The sequence below is a fragment of the Acanthochromis polyacanthus genome, chromosome 14, assembly GCF_021347895.1.
Source record: "Acanthochromis polyacanthus isolate Apoly-LR-REF ecotype Palm Island chromosome 14, KAUST_Apoly_ChrSc, whole genome shotgun sequence".
Classification (NCBI taxonomy): Eukaryota; Metazoa; Chordata; class Actinopteri; family Pomacentridae; genus Acanthochromis; species Acanthochromis polyacanthus.
Window position 1 is genome coordinate 30036511 of NC_067126.1, and position 20415 is coordinate 30056925.

Sequence of the window (20415 nt, forward strand, 5' to 3'; positions counted from 1 at the left end):
CCTGTCACTAACATGTTCTCTCCCGCTCGCTTGACACACTCCCTATTTAAAGGCCCTTTGCCATTTAGTTTGCACTGCGCATGTTCTCAGCAGCCAGGGAGAAAAGATTCAAGCCTTTGGACACTCCTGAGGCCTCAGAGGTGATGGTTATGTTTGGAAGCAGGCAAGCTGAGAAAATATCAAATTACTTTCTTTGTTTGTTTTTATCCATGGATTTGTAGAATACTAATTCAAAAGGATTCCTCAACAGACTTTTGATCATAGATATCCCTAGAAAGTTTGAAGGATTGCTTTATCCTATATAATAAGCAGACTATTGTGCAATACTTAAAACACAGTCCCATGTTCAGTTAGCTAGATGGATAGATGCATAATAATATAGCTAACTCATCAGACACTGGGCTAATTGTTAAAATTACTATAAAAACTATTAAAAATGAAGCTGCACATTGACATTTACTTGTCATTCGATTCAGTTTTGATTATAAATAATGGAAACATTATTTTCAAAAAAACAAGCTCAATTTTTACCAGTACCAAGTTAAAGTGAGGTTGACACACTAATAAGGCTACATGGTAAAAACAAACAAATAAGCAAACAAATGTAAAGGAATTATAATAATCCAGCAAGCAGGGCACCAAAAATACTGTAAAATAGCTGAAAATGACCATTTCAGACTTAATTTATACAGTGCACTTTTTCTGTTTTTAAGAGTTAGTGGATTGTATGTACATAACAAAAATTGTATTTTGACCGAGTACCAATGCTTATAGATAGACTGCACACTGATGAAAGCAAATTTATTCAATACTGATGGTATCTAATTTAATAATAAATTTACAGTATGAAACTATAATTTAACAATTGCATTAAATAGAAAGGAACTTCAGAATGTATACTTAATATGATTTTTGTATTTTATGGCTGACATGTTTTTAATGTTATTTTACATTAGACATATAATTTCACAGTGGAGTTAGTAACAGCAGCAGTGAACATCCCTGAACAGCAGCTCTGCTCCTGAGACACACACTGGACCGTTTCCATGGAGACGCAGTCACTACTGACAAACACACTCCACTTGCATTTTCTTGCTCCGCTTCCACAATGAATTCAGAGTAAGTTACACGCTTCTGTATTTCAACCTGAACTTTAATTTCCGTGTTTAAGCTTTTTTTCTGTAGACAAACAGTTTGTGTTTAACTCGAGCGCTGCTACGTTAGCTAAACTTTGGCGTTACTAATGGCGGCGCTAACTCGCGCAAAGCTGGTATTGGAGAGGCTGACGGTGTGTCGGGTTTTGTTTCCATTTCCATTAGAAAGTCAACTATTCTCATGAGTAACGAGCTTCAACCGACAAAATCTGGCAAGTACAACTATTTACTGTTTACAAAGTTCGCTGCTTTACTAAGCCTGTGTCTCTTGGACCCTGAGGAGAAGATGCTAGAAATGAGGTTTAACTAACTAGTAATGCATGGGATACTGTTGTTTATGTGAAGAAGAAGTTATAAACAGAATGTTTTGTTCCTTCAATGTGTACATGTATGCGTGTATTTTAACATCACAGATGTCATAACAGGCTCCCAGGCAATAAACAGCCACATCTCCCAGATCCCAGGACTGTCCCCCAGCATCAGGACTCCCCCAGAGGAGAAGGCCAGAGGTCGGAGGGCTGCAGTCCTGGACAGTGACTCTGACTATGTCAAGCTGGCAAAACAAGGAGGGCATAAAGGTAAAGCCATATATTGCCTCATACCTACACCCTTTCCTCTGGCTGGTTAATACTTAGATTTTTGTCCTTTTCATTGATTCAACAGGACTTTTGTGGCATGAGGAATCAATAAATCAGAAACGGAATTCATATAATCCTCCAGACTCGTTCGGCAATGAATCAGGACACATCAGCAATCCAAGGTACTTGTGTTATTATTATTATTACGTGCTCGAGTAATAAATCAGATGGGATTCAACTTTGTCATTGCACAGAGTACAATGGCAGCAAAATGCAGTTTAGCACCTAAGCAGAAGCAGTAAAAGGCACCATTTACAGTATGGTAAATACCAGGGGTGTCAAACTCATTTTAGTTCAAGGGTCACATTCAGTCCAATTTGATCTCAAGTGTCCCGGACCAGTAAAATCAGAGCATAATAGCCTATAAATAACCACAACTCCAAATTTTTCCTTTGTTTTTGTGCAAAAAAGCACATTCTGAAAATGTTCACATTTAATGATTTTTTTTCTTTTTTACAAAACAATCAATTTCAACAATGTTATGCCTCCCTTTGTCATTTACACATTACAACCTATAGATCACAGTGTGTCTACAAAGATACAAAACATTTAGTCATCTGAACCTGAACAATATAATCTAATATTTTATGGTCAAAATGACAAAAGGCAGACAAAAAAAGACATAAACAAAAAAAAAAAAAAGCCAAAATAAAAAAGGAGACACAAAGTGACAAAAAATGGACAAAGCGAGACAAAAAGAAGACTCTAAACGACAAAAAACAAACAATAAAGCAAAACACAAAATGACAAAAATAAGAAAAAACACAAGCGAGACAAAAAGGAAAGAAAACGACAAAGGTCAGACAAAAAAGTTGCAAACAAAAAAAAAAAAAAAAAACACAAAATAAAAAAGAACAAAAGTGACAAAAAAAGCGAGACAAAAAAACTCAAAAAAAAAAAAAAAAAAACACAAAATGACAAAAATAAGAAAAACAAAAAGCGAGACAAAAAAACAACAACAAGGACAAAAAACAAGTTGCAAACAACACAAAAACAAGACAAAATATTACAAAAATGAGACGCAAAATTACAAAAAAACTATGAAAAATCTAGTATTTTACTTGATGACCAAAACAACTTGTCATGGTCTAGAAAATATTTAAAATTTATAGTTTTACGTATTTTCAATTTGCAGTTAATGTCTTCTCTGTAATTTTTACACTTCACAAAGTCGTCCCGCGGGCCGGACTGGACCCTCTGGAGGGCTGCATGTTTGACACCCCTGGTATATGTGTGACAGAGTACTGCAAATACATTCATATATGACTAGATAGATGTGGATGCAATAAAACAGATTAAATATATGAGGTATATACACAATATGAACAGTATAAACATTATAAACACTAAATATGGGATGAGGTGGACGATGCGCTTATACACAGTATGAAATAGCCGCAATTTGTGGTTAAAAATACTCCCACATCATTACCAATGCTAATACTTGCAGCTAAAATTGTGAATATACCATCAGTGCCAGCGTTACTGCTACTGCTGTAATGTTCATAATGTTTCTATACTGTTCTTGCACCATAGGGCTGGTTTTTATCGTTTAATTCTCCATCTGTATTGTTTTTTTTCCAGCAGTCTAATTAACAGTGAGGAGAAGAAAAACCCTGGAGCTTTTCAACCTCAAGAGCCTCCTTTCGGCACTGACAACATGTCAGCTTGGGAGAGAGATAATAGCAGCAGCAATGAAAAAGAGAAGGTAAACAGAGAAATGCTCAAGTCACTTAGAAATTATGTTTAGCCACATTTTTTTCTACTTCTTGTGTTGTTCTTTTCTCTTATGACCCTGCGCTTTAAGACAAAATTGGAGGATTTTTCAAGATGCTATCACGTTACACACTCATTGTAATTGCTACTTGATCAGGAAGACCTACTTTGTAATTCAGGTATTTGCTTGTCAGTGGTTTCAGACTTCAAATGAGAGCGTACCTGTCAAGTTGCCGAGAGTGAGATGGAAAAAAAACATTAGTCACAAAACAATCACTGGGCTCTGTGACTTTGTTTCGTGTTCTTTTGTGTTCAGAACAACAGCCTTTTTCATGACTCCCCGATGGAGAAGCTGCAGACCTTCAGTCAGAGTTATGAAGCCAACAAGTTCAAGAGAAGTAAGTTCATATGGGCACAAGATGGTGCTGTTGTTCTGTATTTAGTACAAGTACTGTCCCTTTAACAGACAATCAGAAAACAGATAGCATGCCAGTAATTTCCAGATTATTAAAAGCATAAATACAAAGCAGTTATTATATTTTAATGCATAATTACCCTAATCTGACTCAGTAGTTCTTTATGTGTAATTCAGTTAACTAGTCCACTGTTATTTAACATATATATTTTCTTTTGAAATCCGTACATAGCATAGTTTAAGGCTCGGACAAATGTTTAAGTTCGTCTTGCCTTTGTGCACATGAAAACCTGTTTGCTTGCTGTATTTTGGTCTATTCTTCATATGAGCCAGTAAAAGATCTGATTTTGATGTACTTTATTGTAAAAGCTATCGGAGAACATCTTAGTAGTAAGTGAGTAAGTAAACTTCATTCTATAGCACTTTTCACAGAAAAGATTCACAAAGTGCTTCACAATAGAATGCAAAATGACAATAATATAAAACAACCCATAAACACATGACATGACACTAAAATGCAGTTACCGCCATTCACTCAACCAAAAGCTTGTCTAAATAGCAGTGTTTTCAGCTGACTTTTAAAAGGAATCAGCCAGACGCAAGGACTGTGGTAAAGCATTCCACAACCGAGCAGCAACAGACTGAAATGCCAAATCACCTCTAGTTTTGTAAGCGAGTTTTAGGTACCGTTTTAGAACCTATAGTTCTTCTTTTGTGCAAAATTGAATTCAAAAAGACAAAGACCACATGTGCTAGCAAGACAACACCCGAGAACTTTGCAATCAGTGCAGAAGTTAACAATCTTGGGCAAGCCCATGAATACCAGTAGCTTGGAACCATGATAACAGAAGATGGGCAAGTGGACGAAGAAATTAGAGAAGAATTGGAAAGGCGAAGACCAAGTTTTGGGGATGCAAAGAATTCCTTCATAGAAACATCAGCATTTCACTGAAACTAAAACTGCTGAGATGTCATGTGTGTTCTGTACTAGCTTATGGATGTGAGGCATGGTAATTCACCAAAAACATCCAGAAGAGAATACAGTCCATTGAGATGTGGTGCATGAGGAGAATGCTAAAAAATGAGTTGGAGAGAAAGAGGCATGGCAGTGTTGAAGAGAGCTGATACAAAAAGAGCCTAGTGTGTGATCTAATGCAAATGAAAATGAGTTATGCTGGAAAGCTCCATAACATAATTCTTGAACGCACCACTGAAGGAGCACGTGAAAGAGGAAGGCAGAGAGGTAAATGGAGTGATGACAACAAGAGGAAGCGAAGAGAGCTGCGGAGAGTAGACACAAATGGAGATCTATGGTGGCCAACCTTTGGAACGAAGACGGCACATGATGACGATTATGATATAGGACAAACATCGATCTTTTGTGCAAAGTTGTATCCAACACCGGTGCTAAAATGCGACTTTATCCACATATGTTAGATTATGAAGTTACAGTCGTATCACTTCAAAGTGCCTTCCACTTTTTGTCGCTCTTCTTCCACTACAGCTCAAGGAAACAAAAAAGAGCAAGAGAGTTGTTATATTTGTAGTGCTGTAATAAAGACTAATTTGATCTATTTCGATTTTCCAGACATGATACTGATTTCTAGATAAATGTTTGGATTCATTCTTGAACTGTGGATTTTGTGTAAAAGCAAAGCAGGAAATTTGGATCTTGTAGTGGTTCGTATGAGACCTCCATCAATAAACATACGAAAATCAGACATGAAGAAGTTTGAACCCGTCCTAAGTGCTGTTTGCTATGACGACTGTGAGCTGTTTCATAATCTGCAGAGTTTTTTGCCAAATTGTTTCCCTTTGACTTTCACATATTTGCATTATGACACGCAAATAGCCAGCTGATAAATATTTCAAAGTCTACACATTTAAGAGAGTTTTGTAAATTTTTATGTCGCTTTGTTGTGATGACAAATGCTCATAAACGGCACACTCAAAACAAATAAGACAGCACAGAGGACAAGGGCTTCTATACAACTCTGGATGTTCACTTGTTTGCTTTGGCTCACAGCTGATCAGTGCTGTGTGTTCCGTGTACTTTTTGGAAAATGTCAATGACTTGTCCAGAATTCAAAATAACCTCACAGGCACTGTGACAGAGACAAGACGGTACAGACAGAGGTTATACAGATTTCATGCTAAAGTGTTATTTATACATCACGTTCAAAACAACAGTGGTTGACTGAAAGTGCTTTAGATACTGAACATAATGTAAAATCTAAATTGTTGACCAGTGCGGCAAGACTGTTGCTCTTTTTTTTTCCAAGAACAAATCAATGTAGTGCTAGAATTTTCAGCTATCGGCCGTACAGACTCTTGCGGGAAGAGAACAGAGAATCCAGAAATTTCCTGACAAAACAGTGACTGGGTTGAAAAAATTACTTTTGCTTCTCTTTTTTTTCTCTGAAAATTAGTACTGAAAGCTAATTCTGAGATTTACTGACTTGTTTTGATGGATTACTTCTCTATAGTTAATCATTTGGTACAAGATGAAGCGAAAACTGCCAGTTGCAAATACTGTTTGTTGACTGTATGCACTTCGTTGAAAGTATGCTTTTGTAATAAGTAGCCAGAGTTTATCTTAGTGTACAGCGCTGGAAGGGTAGGGTCCAGGTTTAGTGTTTAAAATGTGTCCACTGTAATCCCTCTGGCTCATCTAATAGGCACTTTGTGGTCCTGACAAATTAAGTTATATGTGCAGAGATAAAATCACCATCTGTTTTGAGTTCTAGTAACGAGCTTAAAAAAAATAATGCTTCCATCACATTTGGATTTTATGTCTTTGGTGTTTTTTTACAGAGTGTTTGACAAGAGACCAGCCCCTGTTGACATGTCTAAGCTGCTGAGTTTTGGTTATGCAGAAGAAAACAAACCAGTACAGTGACGTGTCAAGTAAGTAGAGCGCTGCGTCATCATAAAACATTTTAATTTCAATTTTCCCTTCATGAAGCTTTCCAAATGCAGTTCTAGTACAATAAAAGGAAATGAAGTCAAGCTGTTGAGCAGTGTATTGATTTTATGAGACTACTGTATGAATAATCGCAGTGGAACGATGGTGGCAAAATCTGACGTGTGAAACTTTAAGGTTTCGGCCGTTAAGAATTTATGATGGCTCTTTACAGAGGGTATTAGTGAATTATGTAAGGATTACTTGAATGACTCTTATACATTTCCATGTCAACAGATTGGAAGACTGCCAGGTGCACAGGAAAAGGATGCACAGGCTCCAGTGCTTCCAACAGGAATACTTGCCATCTTTTCCTCTGACATAAACGTCTTCATACCGAGCCACATCAAACATTTTGCTTCGTTTCAATTGTTTTTGCCATGTTGGATGTCGCACTCAAGTGTGAAAGCGCTTCATTGAATTAAAGCAAGGACCTTTTATTTATTGCGCCTGTTAGTTGTGCCTCATTAATTGCACCCATTAAGTAAAGAAGGCCTCAGCTGACTCCCGTGTTGTTGTTTTTGACTTGTCTGCAATGCTAAAAATGGCAGCTCTTTTTTGAAGAAACGTTTGATGATTTAAATAAATTTGAAGCAACTCAGTCTGTCTCTCTTTTTTTTTACTGTATCTTACATACCATAACAGTATTTTTTCCTACACATACAGGATTTCTTTGGGCTGTACATTAGTCTGTGTCATTGTTTTGAGATGCCAGTGTGTCGCATGTCAGTGTCAGAGGTTATCTCTATGTTCATTTAGTCTGCTATGTCATAACAAGTCGGATATTCAACAGCTTCAGATCAGCTATTGGTATACACATTTCCAGCTCATGGTGTAAGGTTAAATCATAACAGCATGTCACTTATTGTTTTCGCTGCTGCTGGTATGTCTTTTTTGTTTTCTTAGTTTTTTGAAGATAAACTGAAGCTTTGGAACTGGGCCTGCAATTTTTTATTGGATCAACCTTGCTCTGTTTGTTTGGGGCCGGTGGATGTTTTTGTAAGAGCAGGGAAGGGTGCAACTCCTCTCTCTGGAACCAATCAGTGGGAGGGTCGTGGGTCACCTCTATATCAGCCCTGCAGTCAAATATAACTCTTATTTGAAAAAGAGCCGCAATAAGTACTTGAGTGATCTTGAGGCAACTTTTGAAAACATTTTAAACTGAATTTGAAAGCACCGCTTGCAGTCATGGGACCGATTCTTCTAAACTGTACGGGGAGCGACCACCAAGAATATATCAAGTAAGTGTTGGAGAATATTCCATTTTTAAATTGAGAACATATACTTTATTTAATCGTATTTAACAGTCTGCTTAGAAGATATACTTAGTCCATATTGTGATTTACGTCTGTTCATGTATTAAAATGAAACAATTTGCACTTAGACAACAGGTTCAAGTGAAAAATCCCTATTTGGACACCATGGAGGAGGACATTCTCTACCACTTCAGTTTGAGCACCAAGACTCACAATCTCCCTGAAATGTTTGGAGATATTAAGGTTTGTGAGATAAAACCAGGTTGAGGAAGAGGGTATTTTCTAAAAGCTAGAAAACAGAATTTCATAGTCTTTTGTTTTTCTCGGTTTGTTTTTCCTCATAGTTTGTGTGTGTTGGTGGCAGTGCGAATCGAATGAAGTCTTTCGCCCAGTTCATCCACCAGGAGCTCAAGCTGCCTGGACACCCAGAAGTCAGGGATATCTGTGAGGGAACTGATCGCTATTGCATGTACAAAGTGGGGCCGGTGCTCTCGATAAGTGTAAGTGTTCCATAATTCACATTGGATTATGTATACCTGCAGATTTCTTAAAATGTCGGTGTAAGAAACAGGTATTTCACAGACACTTAAAGTATATTTCTATCTACTGTATATATCACAGCATGGCATGGGTGTCCCCTCCATCTCCATTATGCTGCACGAGCTCATCAAACTGCTGCACCATGCCCAGTGCCGTGATGTGGTCTTGTTTCGCCTGGGAACATCTGGTGGAGTCGGTAAGAAGGCGACAGAAAGCTTTACATACAGTGAACTGGATTGTTTCATCACTAATGTGCTCCTCTGATATAAGTGTATCTTCTGTCATCTTTAGGTCTGGCTCCAGGCACGGTGGTGATCACAGATAAAGCAGTGGACTATTCTTTCCGTCCCCAGTTCGAGCAAGTGGTTCTGGGTAAAGTCATCACCAGGAGCACTGAGTTGGACGAGGGAGTGGCCAGCGAGCTTCTGCAGTGCTCCTCAGAGCTTCAGAACTTTCCAACAGTAATTGGAAAGACCATGTGCACCCATGACTTCTATGAAGGTACAGCATCTCGATAGTGTTTTTTAATGACACGTATAATTAACCTGTCAAGTCACTTCCACTCACCACATACTGTGCTCTTATAGGTCAAGGCCGACTTGACGGCGCTCTTTGCTCCTTCTCTCATGAGGAAAAACTGGAGTATCTGAGGAAAGCTTATGAAGCGGGAGTGAGGAATATTGAAATGGAGTCCACCGTCTTTGCTGCCATGAGCCGTGTCTGTGGCCTCAGAGGTATTTTGCTTGTTGTTCTTCTTTGTCTTGTTTCTAATGACTTCTTCTTTGACTGATTATGTCCCACGTGACGACTGAAGAAATTAGCACTGATGATTTCTGTTTCTCTCCAGCGGCTGTGATCTGTGTTGTTTTGCTGAACCGCTTTGAGGGAGACCAGATCACCTCCCCTCATGACGTTCTGGTGGAGTACCAGCAGAGACCTCAAGTCCTGGTTTCCCACTTTATCAAGAAACGCCTTGGACTGGCTGCCTGAAACCCCCACGCACTCTAAAAACTGTATATAGCTTGGACTGATATGTGGATATGTATATATATATGTATACTGTACTTAACATGTTGATATGTGAATTAGACACGTATTTAAAAGTTAAGCTTTTCATGATTTATTTGATGAAGCTAAAATATGAAACCTGTTGCATATGTATATGTAAGTATGTGTTGTATGTTGTAATATTTAATGCTTTGATATCTATGTGACAAAACATATATTTTCAAAATAATGCGTTCTGTATGTTGATTTCCATGTTTATGTCTGCCAAGACTGCAATTTACAGACCAATCATTTTAAGTGTAACCACAGATATAACAGATAAAGAGATGACTCTGAATCCTGAGGGGATGTTTGGAGGATTAGGAAACCCACTTAACATTTGAATTTTTGGAATAAAAAATAGCAGTAGAGGAGATTTGCAATCTGTCAGTAGCCTCTAGTTTTAAAAGGCTTTTCTTCATAAACGCTTTCAAGCCATTATTATTCCTTAGTAGTTTTAAATGACACAAGAAGATAGAGTAGACCCACCAGCAAGGAATCTGCACATTAAATGTGTTCATAAATACTCACATGTACATAATAATATTCAGTTGCTTCTGCCTTGAAATTTTGCTTTTAAAGATGCAAACTTCATGACATATGCTGTTGATAAATAACTACAGACTGATAATTGTGTATAGATATCATTTTTTTTGTTGGATGTACATGTTTATCATCACTCAGAGACACTGGATGATCCTGTATTGCTCATGTGGTGCTACGGAGGATAACATCTGCATTAAAAGTTGATAAGAGAATTTCACCGTGTCAGTTGGTGGTCAATACTGTAAATAAAAAAGGTACTTTGTGAGTACAGTAATCTTTGTAGCAAATAGCATAACTGCTGCAACTGATTTTTACACATCAGCTGTATTATTCACGTCATATGATGCTCAATACTACGTAGAAGAAGACTTGGCTTGGATGTCATACTATGTCCGAATAAAACGTTAGTCAGAATTTAAGGATTGATTTTGTGTCTGGTCGAGGTGGTTTGGTGGGTTTGATAACAGAAAGAACCTCTTTGGCATATTGGCTGTGGTGCAGACCCGCCTCCCTCAGAGCCTGCTCCACCCGCACTCTGGGATCAGACACAATCTGGAAGGCAGACATTTAAAAAAACAACACAGCAGTTAATACATTTCCAGCTGTTTCACATTAGATTACACCCATGATGCTACCATTGTTTATCTTTATGGCTAACTACATGTAACACTTGAAATGAAGTTAATGACTAATTCTTCAAAGTTTGTCACTGTGGGAGGACACTGTCATTGTTTGACAGTCAGTTCCTGCCTGTGTTACACAACAGTTCATTCCTAACATGGAGTCTACAGTGAGTTCACTGACTGATTTGGTGACCTTGACGTCAAGTCTGTGTGCTGAAACGAGGACAAACATTGTTTGACCAGCCAGCCAGTTTGCATAACTTTCCTGCACTGGGTAACTGGTCAATCCCACCTGCGATGAAATGAAACCCAGGCGACTGAGCACAATCAAGAAATCAGGGAAAGAGGTCTCACAGGCTCGGCACAGAGCACAGATAAAGACACTGGGGGCAAATGATCATGCAGCTACAAAGTGTTTGCAACCTTACATACAAAAGGTGAAGGTTATCAGAGGGTAGATGTTATCATGCCTCACCTGTATGTCTGTGTACGTGTTAATACTGTAGAGAGGCCTTTGGAGCTCAAACTCCTTTACATTCAAGTGTCGACTCCTCCAAGCCTCTGTATCCCCCATCATCCTCTCTAGGTCTGCCTCTGCCACCACCATAACCTGAGATAAATAGGAAAGATGCATTTAATATATTAATAATTGTCTTGTTACTTACTGCCATGAGGTGGCAGTGGCGGTTTTACTCAGATAAGGACGAGTCCAATTCTCCCCTTGAGAGTGGCTTCAACTGATAGAGCAAATTTGAGGGGCTGAAAGTGTTAAGACCAGATAATGATCCACCTGGTTTCTGAGAACTTCCAGACGATTCTGTCTCTCTTGTTCTTCTCTCTGCCGCTCAAGCTCCTTCGCCTCTTTTTCCATCCTCTGCTGCTGCAACATATCAGCCCGAAACTGCACCCTGGAGGGAGCAGAGAGGGTGTGGACATCAGACCGAGAAAAAAAAACTTTTCTCTTCCTTTGCCACTGCCACAATCAACATTACCAATCGCTCCTGAAGCAGCAGGCCTCCGGGCTGTGGAGGGTTTTATGGAGCTTCTAGAGAGCAGTTTCTCCCTCATCATCTGTTTTTATCTCTTTCTCAACCCACCATGATTCCTGTTCTCATTTCTGCCAGAGTTCATTCTCACAGCCAAAGTCAACACCATTACATGGTAAGAATGCCGGTCTCTAGGCGCATCTGCAGGGAAACACTAAAGAAATCACACCAAGCAGGGGATGTTTCAAAGGCAGAATGGTTTGTTTTTCAAGACACTCAGCTAAATAGTAATGTTAGTGCTTGAAAGTTTCAAACGTGTTGCACCTCTGACCATGATGATTGTGGTCGGCTTTGGTTCTAGAACTTACAGTGGGCCGTGGGGATGTTTAGGAGTTGCATACATTAGGAGAAAGTAATAATGGTGCTATTATGTTGCATTGTTGTCACAGCATTTTTTAATTTAAACTTAAACCCACAGGGAACTCCAATGACTGCTACATTATTTAAGTCAGGGATAAATATTACAGGATATTTAAAACGTGTTTATCCAGCTGGCATTGTATGTAGATCGTATATATGCTATGTTTGTTTGGTGCATCCCTCTGCAGCATAAAGAAGCACAGCAGAATAACAGTAAGGCAAGATGAAGACAAAAACAGACACTCTGTTATTATATGTGTGTAAAAGTGTATTAAGGCCTCAGTTGTAGGATTCATATAAATACATTAATGAACAGTGATTAAATTCGCAGACATGTATCCTGATATAGGATACATACACAGCCAAGTGAGTTACAAAGAAATGAGTTAAGTCCTTAGAGATCAAACTTATTTGAAATGTACTGTATACCTGAGAGAATTAAGGTACTTTAAGAAGGTAATTCATACATACAATCCTAAAAAGTACCACATTTAATTAAATAGTGAATACATGGACTGATATTCATATATTTAAAAGTGATAAAGATTATAAGATGATATCAACTATCAAAGGAGGTTGAGAACAGTAGTCTTCTCTATGCTTTCAACAGTACAAATACTTAATATTTTAAACATCAAAAGTTAATTTACAGGAGTGCCCTTGGATCCAGAGACCCTTCCTGCACGTCACACCTTCCTCTTTCATCCCACATTTTTTGCCACTCAAAACAATATATATGCAGTGGGTTCTGAAAGTGTGATACCACACTGAAAATCTGTTATATTGTAGCATAACCCTGGAACTATTCAGACAGCCTGAGGATTTAGAGACATTTGTAAATGCAAGAGGTTGTGACAAGAAAAAGGAGAAAGATTTAAGATTCTATTCTGTTTCTGGGTCCCATTTAAGCAAAATTTGTGTCACTGACTATGTTAACTCAGCTGTACAAAAGGACAGATTTCCTGGAGTTGTAACCTTCAATTGAAGCAGCATTTAGATAACACTCAGGTGGATTTTATCTATTCATCAAAAACTTGTTCAAGTACATCAACATGCAAAATAAAAGCTTTCTCAGTGTCGAGTCATGGCTGTACTTGAGGTTCGTAAGGAAGCAGTGTTACAGGGTCAGTTGTATCGAACGTATACCAGTATTTTACAGTGTATGCCTGGAAAGAAGGGAGCAGAAGAGAGAATTTATACTGAAGATACGAACTGAAAAGGAAACAATACGTACTGCAAATCCTCCAGTGTAACATGATTGTGGTAATATTCAAGTCTGGAAGTATTTTGCCAACTTTGCAGTTGATCATCTGCACCAAATCCAGCATAGTGTGACCAAGGACAAACACCACTTCATTCTTCACCCTCTGGTTTCACACTGTAGCAGAATAATGAACCCAAACACCTTTAAGGACCAGAGAGTGCCGGCGATCATGAACTTTCCTCCACAATTAACTAACGTCAACCCAACTGAACATTTGCGGGAGCACTTGAAGACTTCGACAGCCAAGTATTCCTGATACCACAAGAAGCTCTTGAAACATTACCAAAACATGCTGGGATGATGTAGGTTATCATGTTTGTTTTATTTTAATGGCCAGAAGGGGGCGACTCCACTGATTGTAAAAAGAATCAGATTGTATGGAAGTATTTTAGATAATTACCCTACTTTCCACTTAATTTATTGCTAATGAGGACTAATGAGTTTATGGTCTACGTCACTAGTTTCATTTCTTCTTCAAAACAACATGATGTTCATTTTGTAGGTTACGGTCTCATTTAGAGTGAAGTAGACAATAAAGAAGCAGACTTTAGGGCAAAGTCACGCTCTGATTGAAACTACGCTATCACAGCAACCTGTCAACCATGATCAAGGCAGAGAAATGCCTATCAATGTACATTTGAAGTGCTGCCAACTAGCTTTTAGCTGCTGCCCCGCTTTTCGTCTTTTCACAGTGTGTTTTCAGTTCATAAAAGACAAATGTTTGAATACCCTAAAATGTCTTGTTTAGCATTTGACTATAATAAAAGATATCCAGCTGGTAATTTTTCCAGATAAGTAGGCTTACGTTTTTGTTTAAGATTAGTTTTGAATTTCAATTATGAATAGCCCTTACAAACCAAGGTGGCAAGCTTGCACTAGTGATATTTTAAGTGTTTGCTTTATTAACAGTCCCCAGTTATGCCTCATAACCTGCCTTGATGATTGTCTGTAGATAGTGTTAATCTATGTGTTAGCTATTCAGTCAAGACCTGATAAAAAAAAAAAGGTAGATTTAACCAATGTTAAACTAGCAATGTTTGTTTTGTATTTCTGGCACCTCTCCTTCCTTGCTCCATCCTCTTGTCAATTCTGGCTCCAAAAAATCAAAATACCAAACTTGGAGCTTCACAAATTCGCAAACCAGTGGGTGACGTCACGGCGGCTTCATCCACTTCTTTCATATAGACTATCATCTCCACAGCTTTTAATGCACTAGGCAGCAACGAAAGCTCAAAGTCCGATGGTTCAGCACTCACCTCTGTTTATCTCGCCTTGCCTGCTCTTCCATGACGCTTCTCAGATTAGCAAGTCTCTCTTGATCCCTCTGCTCCAGCACCTCCCTCCTCTTCTGCTGCTTTGAATGAAACTGTCTGACCTGAGGGGGAAAAAACAACAAAGAATAACAACGAAAAAGTTAACAAGAACTATAGCCGCAGTCCCACTAAACTCTCACACAACTCTTAGGACCATCATGTCCTATTGATTGAGACGGAGCGGGAATCAGATAAGTGTAAATAGAGAGAATGAGATGATATTTCAAAGTCTGCCACACTATTGTGCGAAATTATATGGAATCCAATGAGGCTTAAATGTTCTCATTAATCAGAGATTGTCTCAGGTTGCCCATAGTCTCCTAGCAGACCCTGAGGCGAGAGTTAATTAAACAGTCAGACACACACACACACATACACACATTCTGCTGCCATCACACCTGTGAATTCAATAGCTAAAATTGATAATCCAAATACCCAAATAATTATAACATTGTATGCTTTCAGTTTGATATCCATGCATGCGCACAGTTAATTCTTTCAGACGCAGTAGCCACAAGTGGTAAGAAACTTGAAACTAGTGTAATTTTATCCAGTTACTGCATATATCAAAGCCCCATCTTGGAGCTGGAATTTTATTTTACAGAGATATTCTGAACTTCCAAAAGACAGCGGTTATATAAAATAGCCCACACTAACTTTCAATGGGTTTTTTAGAAGCATTCAGTCTTATTGTGACCTTGACAAATCACTCTTGCACTTGTCCACACACATACCAAAAGTTTTTAGGATGAGCTGACACACCAAATATAACATAGTTTTTTTTTAAATGCACCGTTTTTCTGTAAAACCATTGCAATTCTATGCCTCAGATCAAGCCGAGTCGATATTACTTCTGTTTTTTTCACATTTTGAGGCAAAATGAAGCACACCAAAAACATCCATCTAAACCTACCCTGTGTGAGACCACAGTGTTTTAAAATACACAGTCAATCATCCCTCCTGTGAACAGCCCCTTATTTTTGATTGACTAAGTTGTCTCCATTTTGAGGTGGCTGTGTGCATCTCAAGTGAGCAGGCTGCATTATAATGAAGCACATGAATTCACAATAATTTTTTTTTTCCCACAGAACAATAAACCTGCATATGCGAGATAAGTGATGGATCTCTTGTGCTCAGGAAAAAAATATCATCTGTCATCTGGAAAGAATATTTGTTGTATTATATTTATTTATGGTGATTGCTTATACAATAATGTATTCACTCGACGTGGTTTAAACATAACAAAAGGTCTCTGAAAACATTTTCTCAATAACCCATAGAAATCCAAAGAATGGAGTCATACAGAGTGAATGAGACACGGGCTTTAGCTTGTACGCATGCACAAGTGTTGATATTAGGTGAAATCTGCAGGAAGCAACAAGCGCTTTTAATGTGATGAAGTGCGAAGAAATGTTTACTTTGTCTTTCTGCTTCGACCTGACGGCAGCCTCCTTCTCCTGCTCCCTCTTAAATCGGGCCTCTTCCTCCTGTTGCTGTCGAGCTGCAATAGCCGCCTCCAGCTTAGCCACCTCCTCCTGCTGGGCCCGCCACCGTTGCAGCTACGAACACGCATGCAAAGACATACCAGGGAGAAACAAAAAAGCAGATTGTTGTCTGTCAGCAGCTGTTTTGAGAGAATAACTCAACCAGCTAACTCAACCAGCTGCACCAGTGTGGCGTGAACTCCAGGGGAAGAGTTTAAACTGATCTACACTTTCAGATCACCTCAGGGTGATCATGCAAAACCCTTGAGTTTGAGCCCTGCACTAAACAAAATTCATTTTAGTAAGGAGAGTGTTGTCAGACATTTTAAACAATATCTATCCACAGTGAAACTAAGCAAGATTTTGAGCATGACATTTTAGGTTACCAAGCAAAAATCTCAGAAATCTTTGCATTCAAAAGCAACTTGAAGACTGAATTTTTATCCAACTGAGTCTTAAGAGCTCTTATGAACCAAAGAATGTGTCTAAGCTACATTTAAATGTGTCTGAAAATATGGTAATGACTCGACACTGAGCTACAGCATCTTGACAAAGCATGGACAAAGATTTTTCCACTGAAATTGAGCGTGTTATGCGCTCGCAGAGACCGCAATCTTCACTCACCCAGCTAGATATCTGGAAACAGACTGTCTAAACTTTTCTCTTACACACACGCGCACACACACTAGGTCCAACATTTGCTGGGGAGTGAGTGACAGGTTCGTTATGCAGCAGCCTCTCTGTGGCGTGCCGGGTATTGAAGTCCTGCATTCCGACTGGGTGGACAGATTTACAGATCTATCAGAAGAGAGCTTAGGAATCCCCACAGGAACGAACTGCAAATTAACATGGTCACACACACATTAGCACCAGCAGTATCATCAAGTCAATCATACTTGATGTCTGCCTGAGAAAAAGCAGCAGCTGCGGGTTTGAGAGAGACTTAAAACAATCCAGCCTCTAATCCACTCCTATTTAACAATGTTGAAGCTGGAAATACAACATGGTTCTTCTTTAGAAATCAAAATATTTATCTCGTGCAGACCTTTGGAGGCTCAATTTTCCCGAAACTTGGTTCGATATGCAATTTTCATATCAAAAAGATCAATCCTGAGCAGTGACAGTGAGTGGTGAGAGCATTTAGTCAGTATTCAAGCGGCTGTACGCTGGAGAAGTTAATGGTTTTTCATTTGTCCTGGCCTGTTCTGTTGCGTTTGTGTGTAATGTGCACTTCTTTGTTATTTACGCTGATTAAAATGTGGCTTTGTGTAGTACAATCTTGCGTTTGCTAAAGGTCACGGTAATGATTCCAATGAGTGCTGATGTTCACCCAAGAAAAACATCAGACCTACTAAACCAACGGTACACTTATAGACTGCTTAATAAAAGGTTCGGTGGGCATTTTTTACTTGCAAAATTACTTTATTACTCACCTTAGAAAAAGTACTCAGGATGCATAAAGCTAATCGTAAAAAATTGGAGACATGAGCAATGGTGACAGTAAGTTCCAGGAATGTTTCTGCCCTATGTCTGATATCCCACCCACAGGAGACTAATAAACTGGAATTTAATACACTGTATAGAATGTACTGAATAATAATGTAGTCTTGCAGTCTTTCGTGCATGGAACCCCATCCTGTGTCGCTTTCCTTCTTAGTTTCTGTCATGAATCAAAGGCGGACAGAAATAGATTTTTAAAATATTCTTATTTCACAAGCAGCCATTCATAAAACACCTTTAAATCTGCACTGGTCAGTAGCTCTTATGACACATTAAATTGTTCAATCTACCTACCCGGAAGAAGCCCTAGTATCAGATCCTTTATTCTTCCTTTCTATCCAGAAAAAACAAGCAAATAATTAAACCATCCATCAAGCTCCGGTCAGTGCCAGATAAGATACCTGCATGTTTTCTGCTGGAACCATGAGAGATAGTGTGTAAAAAACCTTGCAGGTTGGTCTGCAGAGCATATTTTTTGAGACATACAAACATATGTCAGATAGCGCTGTCTTAGTTTTTCCCCCCATAGTCTGATATAGTGAAAACTGTGAACTTAATTTGCAGTGCAATAATCTGAAAGGTAAAAATTCCAATGTCTGAATGTCTTTTGTATAACTTCTTGTTTAGGCAGCAATGAGGAGGCATTATATCCAGCACAAAGAGAATAAAATGGTCATTATGTACAGTCAACAGTAATTTGTCACTGGAATCTCATTTTCTGTGAATTCAAATGGAAATGGGATACCATCCTTTTTCGTGGTAGCACAAAAAAGACTGCAGAGATGTCAGAACAACAAAAGAACGATAGTCTTTTTATCTGAACACTGCAGCCAGCTGAAAGCCTTTGTTAATATAACTGTACAGTTAAATGTCTTCTGTCAGGGGGCGTCGCAGCTGTCACTGTCACTTTTTACTGCAGGTCATTTAATGACAAACCTTAGATATATAACAGATCAGCGAAACAGATTAGGTATGAACTGGTGGAAAACTACAAGTCATCATTGCAATGAATCACAGGAGTAAACAAGAGAGAGAGAGAGCGGCATTACTCCTCCACATGAGGGACCGCTCTGCTGAGTGACATTAATGATACACTGGACTTCAAGAATCTTTAAAGGGACAAGAACTAATGTACATTATGAGATAAGGAAAATGAAACCATGCAATTATGGTTGTTTTTCCACAGCTAGTGCAATCAGAATATTCCTGAGGCCCATAACTGGCACATCACTTTGCAAAGGAAAATTATACACATATGAGCAATTAACTCCTCAGCGAGTTGTCAGCGGATACATTGTGTGGCCCACACACTGTCACAGCTGCCAAAACTCCGCTGTGCCCATCGAGCCACAAGAGGAACTTGATAGTCATGAACACTCATTGACAGGTGATCTGCTATCAGCGCCTAGAGAATATCCTGATTACTGCAGGAAGGGCATAAAGATAATCTGGCCATAAATTGATTTATTACAGCGTTAGATTTTTTGCCAAGTACTCTGGAGACTAGAAAATGAAAAGAGGAGTCTTTGTAATATGATAAAAACCTTCCATCTTATAAAAATCTTCCTTCTTCTGATTGCTGTGTTGGTTGTCCTGTTGGCCTGCTCATCCCTTTGCTACCTGAGCATGCTGCAACAATCTGCCATCCCTCCAGGCTTTATTTACTCTCGTGGAAAACACAATCACTCATCAAAGATGCCTGGGAGTGAGATATAAGTGGGAGGCAAAATGAAAGCAAGGACAGAATAAAAGGCTGGAATGAACAGTAAACACCAAGAACAATACCAGCTAATTACAGCAGCCAGAATAGCACAGAACAAACAGCTGATGATTTGGGGAAAAAAGTCTGTCTTTCAGTGATAAACTAGAATGAAATAAGCAGTGTCGTATGCATGAAATACTAACTAGCTATCTCAATCCTCCTTTGTATTACACCTTCAGCAATACACATCTTATGCAATTCCCAGAACAGATACACACGTGGACAAAATTGTTGGTACCCCTCAGTTAAAGAAGGAAAAACCCACAATTCTCACTGAAATCACTTGAAACTCACAAAAGTAACAATAAATAAAAATTTATTGAAAATTAAATAATCAAAATCAGCCATCACTTTTGAATTGTTGATTAACATAATTATTTAAAAAAACAAACTAATGAAATAGGGCTGGACAAAAATGATGGTACCCATAACTTAATATTTTGTTGCACAACCTTTTGAGGCAATCACTGCAATTAAACGATTTCTGTATTTGTCAATGAGCGTTCTGCAGCTGTCAACAGGTATTTTGGCCCACTCCTCATGAGCAAACAGCTCCAGTTGTCTCAGGTTTGATGGGTGTCTTCTCCAAATGGCATGTTTCAGCTCCTTCCACATATGTTCAATGGGATTCAGATCTGGGCTCATAGAAGGCCACTTTAGAATAGTCCAACGCTTTTCTCTCAGCCATTCTTGGGTGTTTTTGGCTGTGTGTTTTGGATCGTTGTCCTGTTGGAAGACCCATGACCTGCGACTGAGACCAAGCTTTCTGACACTAGGCAGCACATTTCT

At 38.8% G+C, this 20415-nt stretch overlaps 3 protein-coding genes across 6 annotated transcripts in view; 2 read left to right on the plus strand and 1 right to left on the minus strand.

Annotated features, from left to right (window-relative positions):
- The first annotated feature begins 76 nt into the window (after positions 1-76).
- Positions 77-7486, plus strand: LOC110968661 (uncharacterized protein C7orf57 homolog). Of its 4 annotated transcripts, XM_051958568.1 has the most exons (8): positions 77-1119; positions 1320-1366; positions 1568-1732; positions 1818-1914; positions 3377-3500; positions 3825-3910; positions 6738-6830; positions 7123-7486. In XM_051958568.1, the coding sequence occupies exons 1-7, from the start codon at positions 1109-1111 to the stop codon at positions 6820-6822; spliced, it is 615 nt and encodes a 204-aa protein (XP_051814528.1). In that variant the 5' UTR covers positions 77-1108; the 3' UTR covers positions 6823-6830; positions 7123-7486. The 4 variants fall into 4 exon arrangements, with proteins under 4 accessions (XP_051814528.1, XP_051814526.1, XP_051814525.1 ...); XM_051958565.1 differs by lacking the exons at positions 6738-6830; positions 7123-7486 and having other exon boundaries at positions 92-140; positions 957-1119; positions 3825-4115; XM_051958566.1 differs by lacking the exons at positions 6738-6830; positions 7123-7486 and having other exon boundaries at positions 3380-3500; positions 3825-4254.
- Positions 7487-7961: 475 nt separating this feature from the next.
- On the plus strand, positions 7962-10486 carry upp2 (uridine phosphorylase 2). The gene is made up of 7 exons (XM_022218594.2): positions 7962-8126; positions 8270-8384; positions 8486-8641; positions 8763-8877; positions 8973-9182; positions 9269-9415; positions 9529-10486. The coding sequence occupies exons 1-7, from the start codon at positions 8074-8076 to the stop codon at positions 9669-9671; spliced, it is 939 nt and encodes a 312-aa protein (XP_022074286.1). The 5' UTR covers positions 7962-8073; the 3' UTR covers positions 9672-10486.
- The window catches only part of LOC110968646 (coiled-coil domain-containing protein 148), a 30465-nt gene continuing 20138 nt past the window's right edge, over positions 10089-20415 (minus strand). The window contains exons 11-15 of the mRNA XM_022218580.2: positions 16299-16439; positions 14824-14942; positions 11688-11805; positions 11373-11507; positions 10089-10826 (exon numbers count right to left, since the gene is read on the minus strand). Of these exons, the coding sequence (XP_022074272.2) occupies positions 10683-10826; positions 11373-11507; positions 11688-11805; positions 14824-14942; positions 16299-16439 (657 nt within the window). The 3' untranslated portion in view covers positions 10089-10682. The remainder of the gene's footprint in view (positions 10827-11372; positions 11508-11687; positions 11806-14823; positions 14943-16298; positions 16440-20415) is intronic.

What these genes read in the sequence shown, in the direction of transcription:
- LOC110968661 (XM_051958568.1), top strand. An exon ending in GCTTCAACCGACAAAATCTG is followed by an intron (nt 1,367 to 1,567) that starts GCAAGTACAACT and finishes TTAACATCACAG; the next exon opens with ATGTCATAACAGGCTCCCAG. An exon ending in AAAACAAGGAGGGCATAAAG is followed by an intron (nt 1,733 to 1,817) that starts GTAAAGCCATAT and finishes TTGATTCAACAG; the next exon opens with GACTTTTGTGGCATGAGGAA.
- upp2 (XM_022218594.2), top strand. Translation starts at nt 8,074, where the DNA reads ATGGGACCGATTCTTCTAAACTGTACGGGGAGCGACCACCAAGAATAT. An exon ending in GGGAACATCTGGTGGAGTCG is followed by an intron (nt 8,878 to 8,972) that starts GTAAGAAGGCGA and finishes TGTCATCTTTAG; the next exon opens with GTCTGGCTCCAGGCACGGTG. An exon ending in CACCCATGACTTCTATGAAG is followed by an intron (nt 9,183 to 9,268) that starts GTACAGCATCTC and finishes GTGCTCTTATAG; the next exon opens with GTCAAGGCCGACTTGACGGC.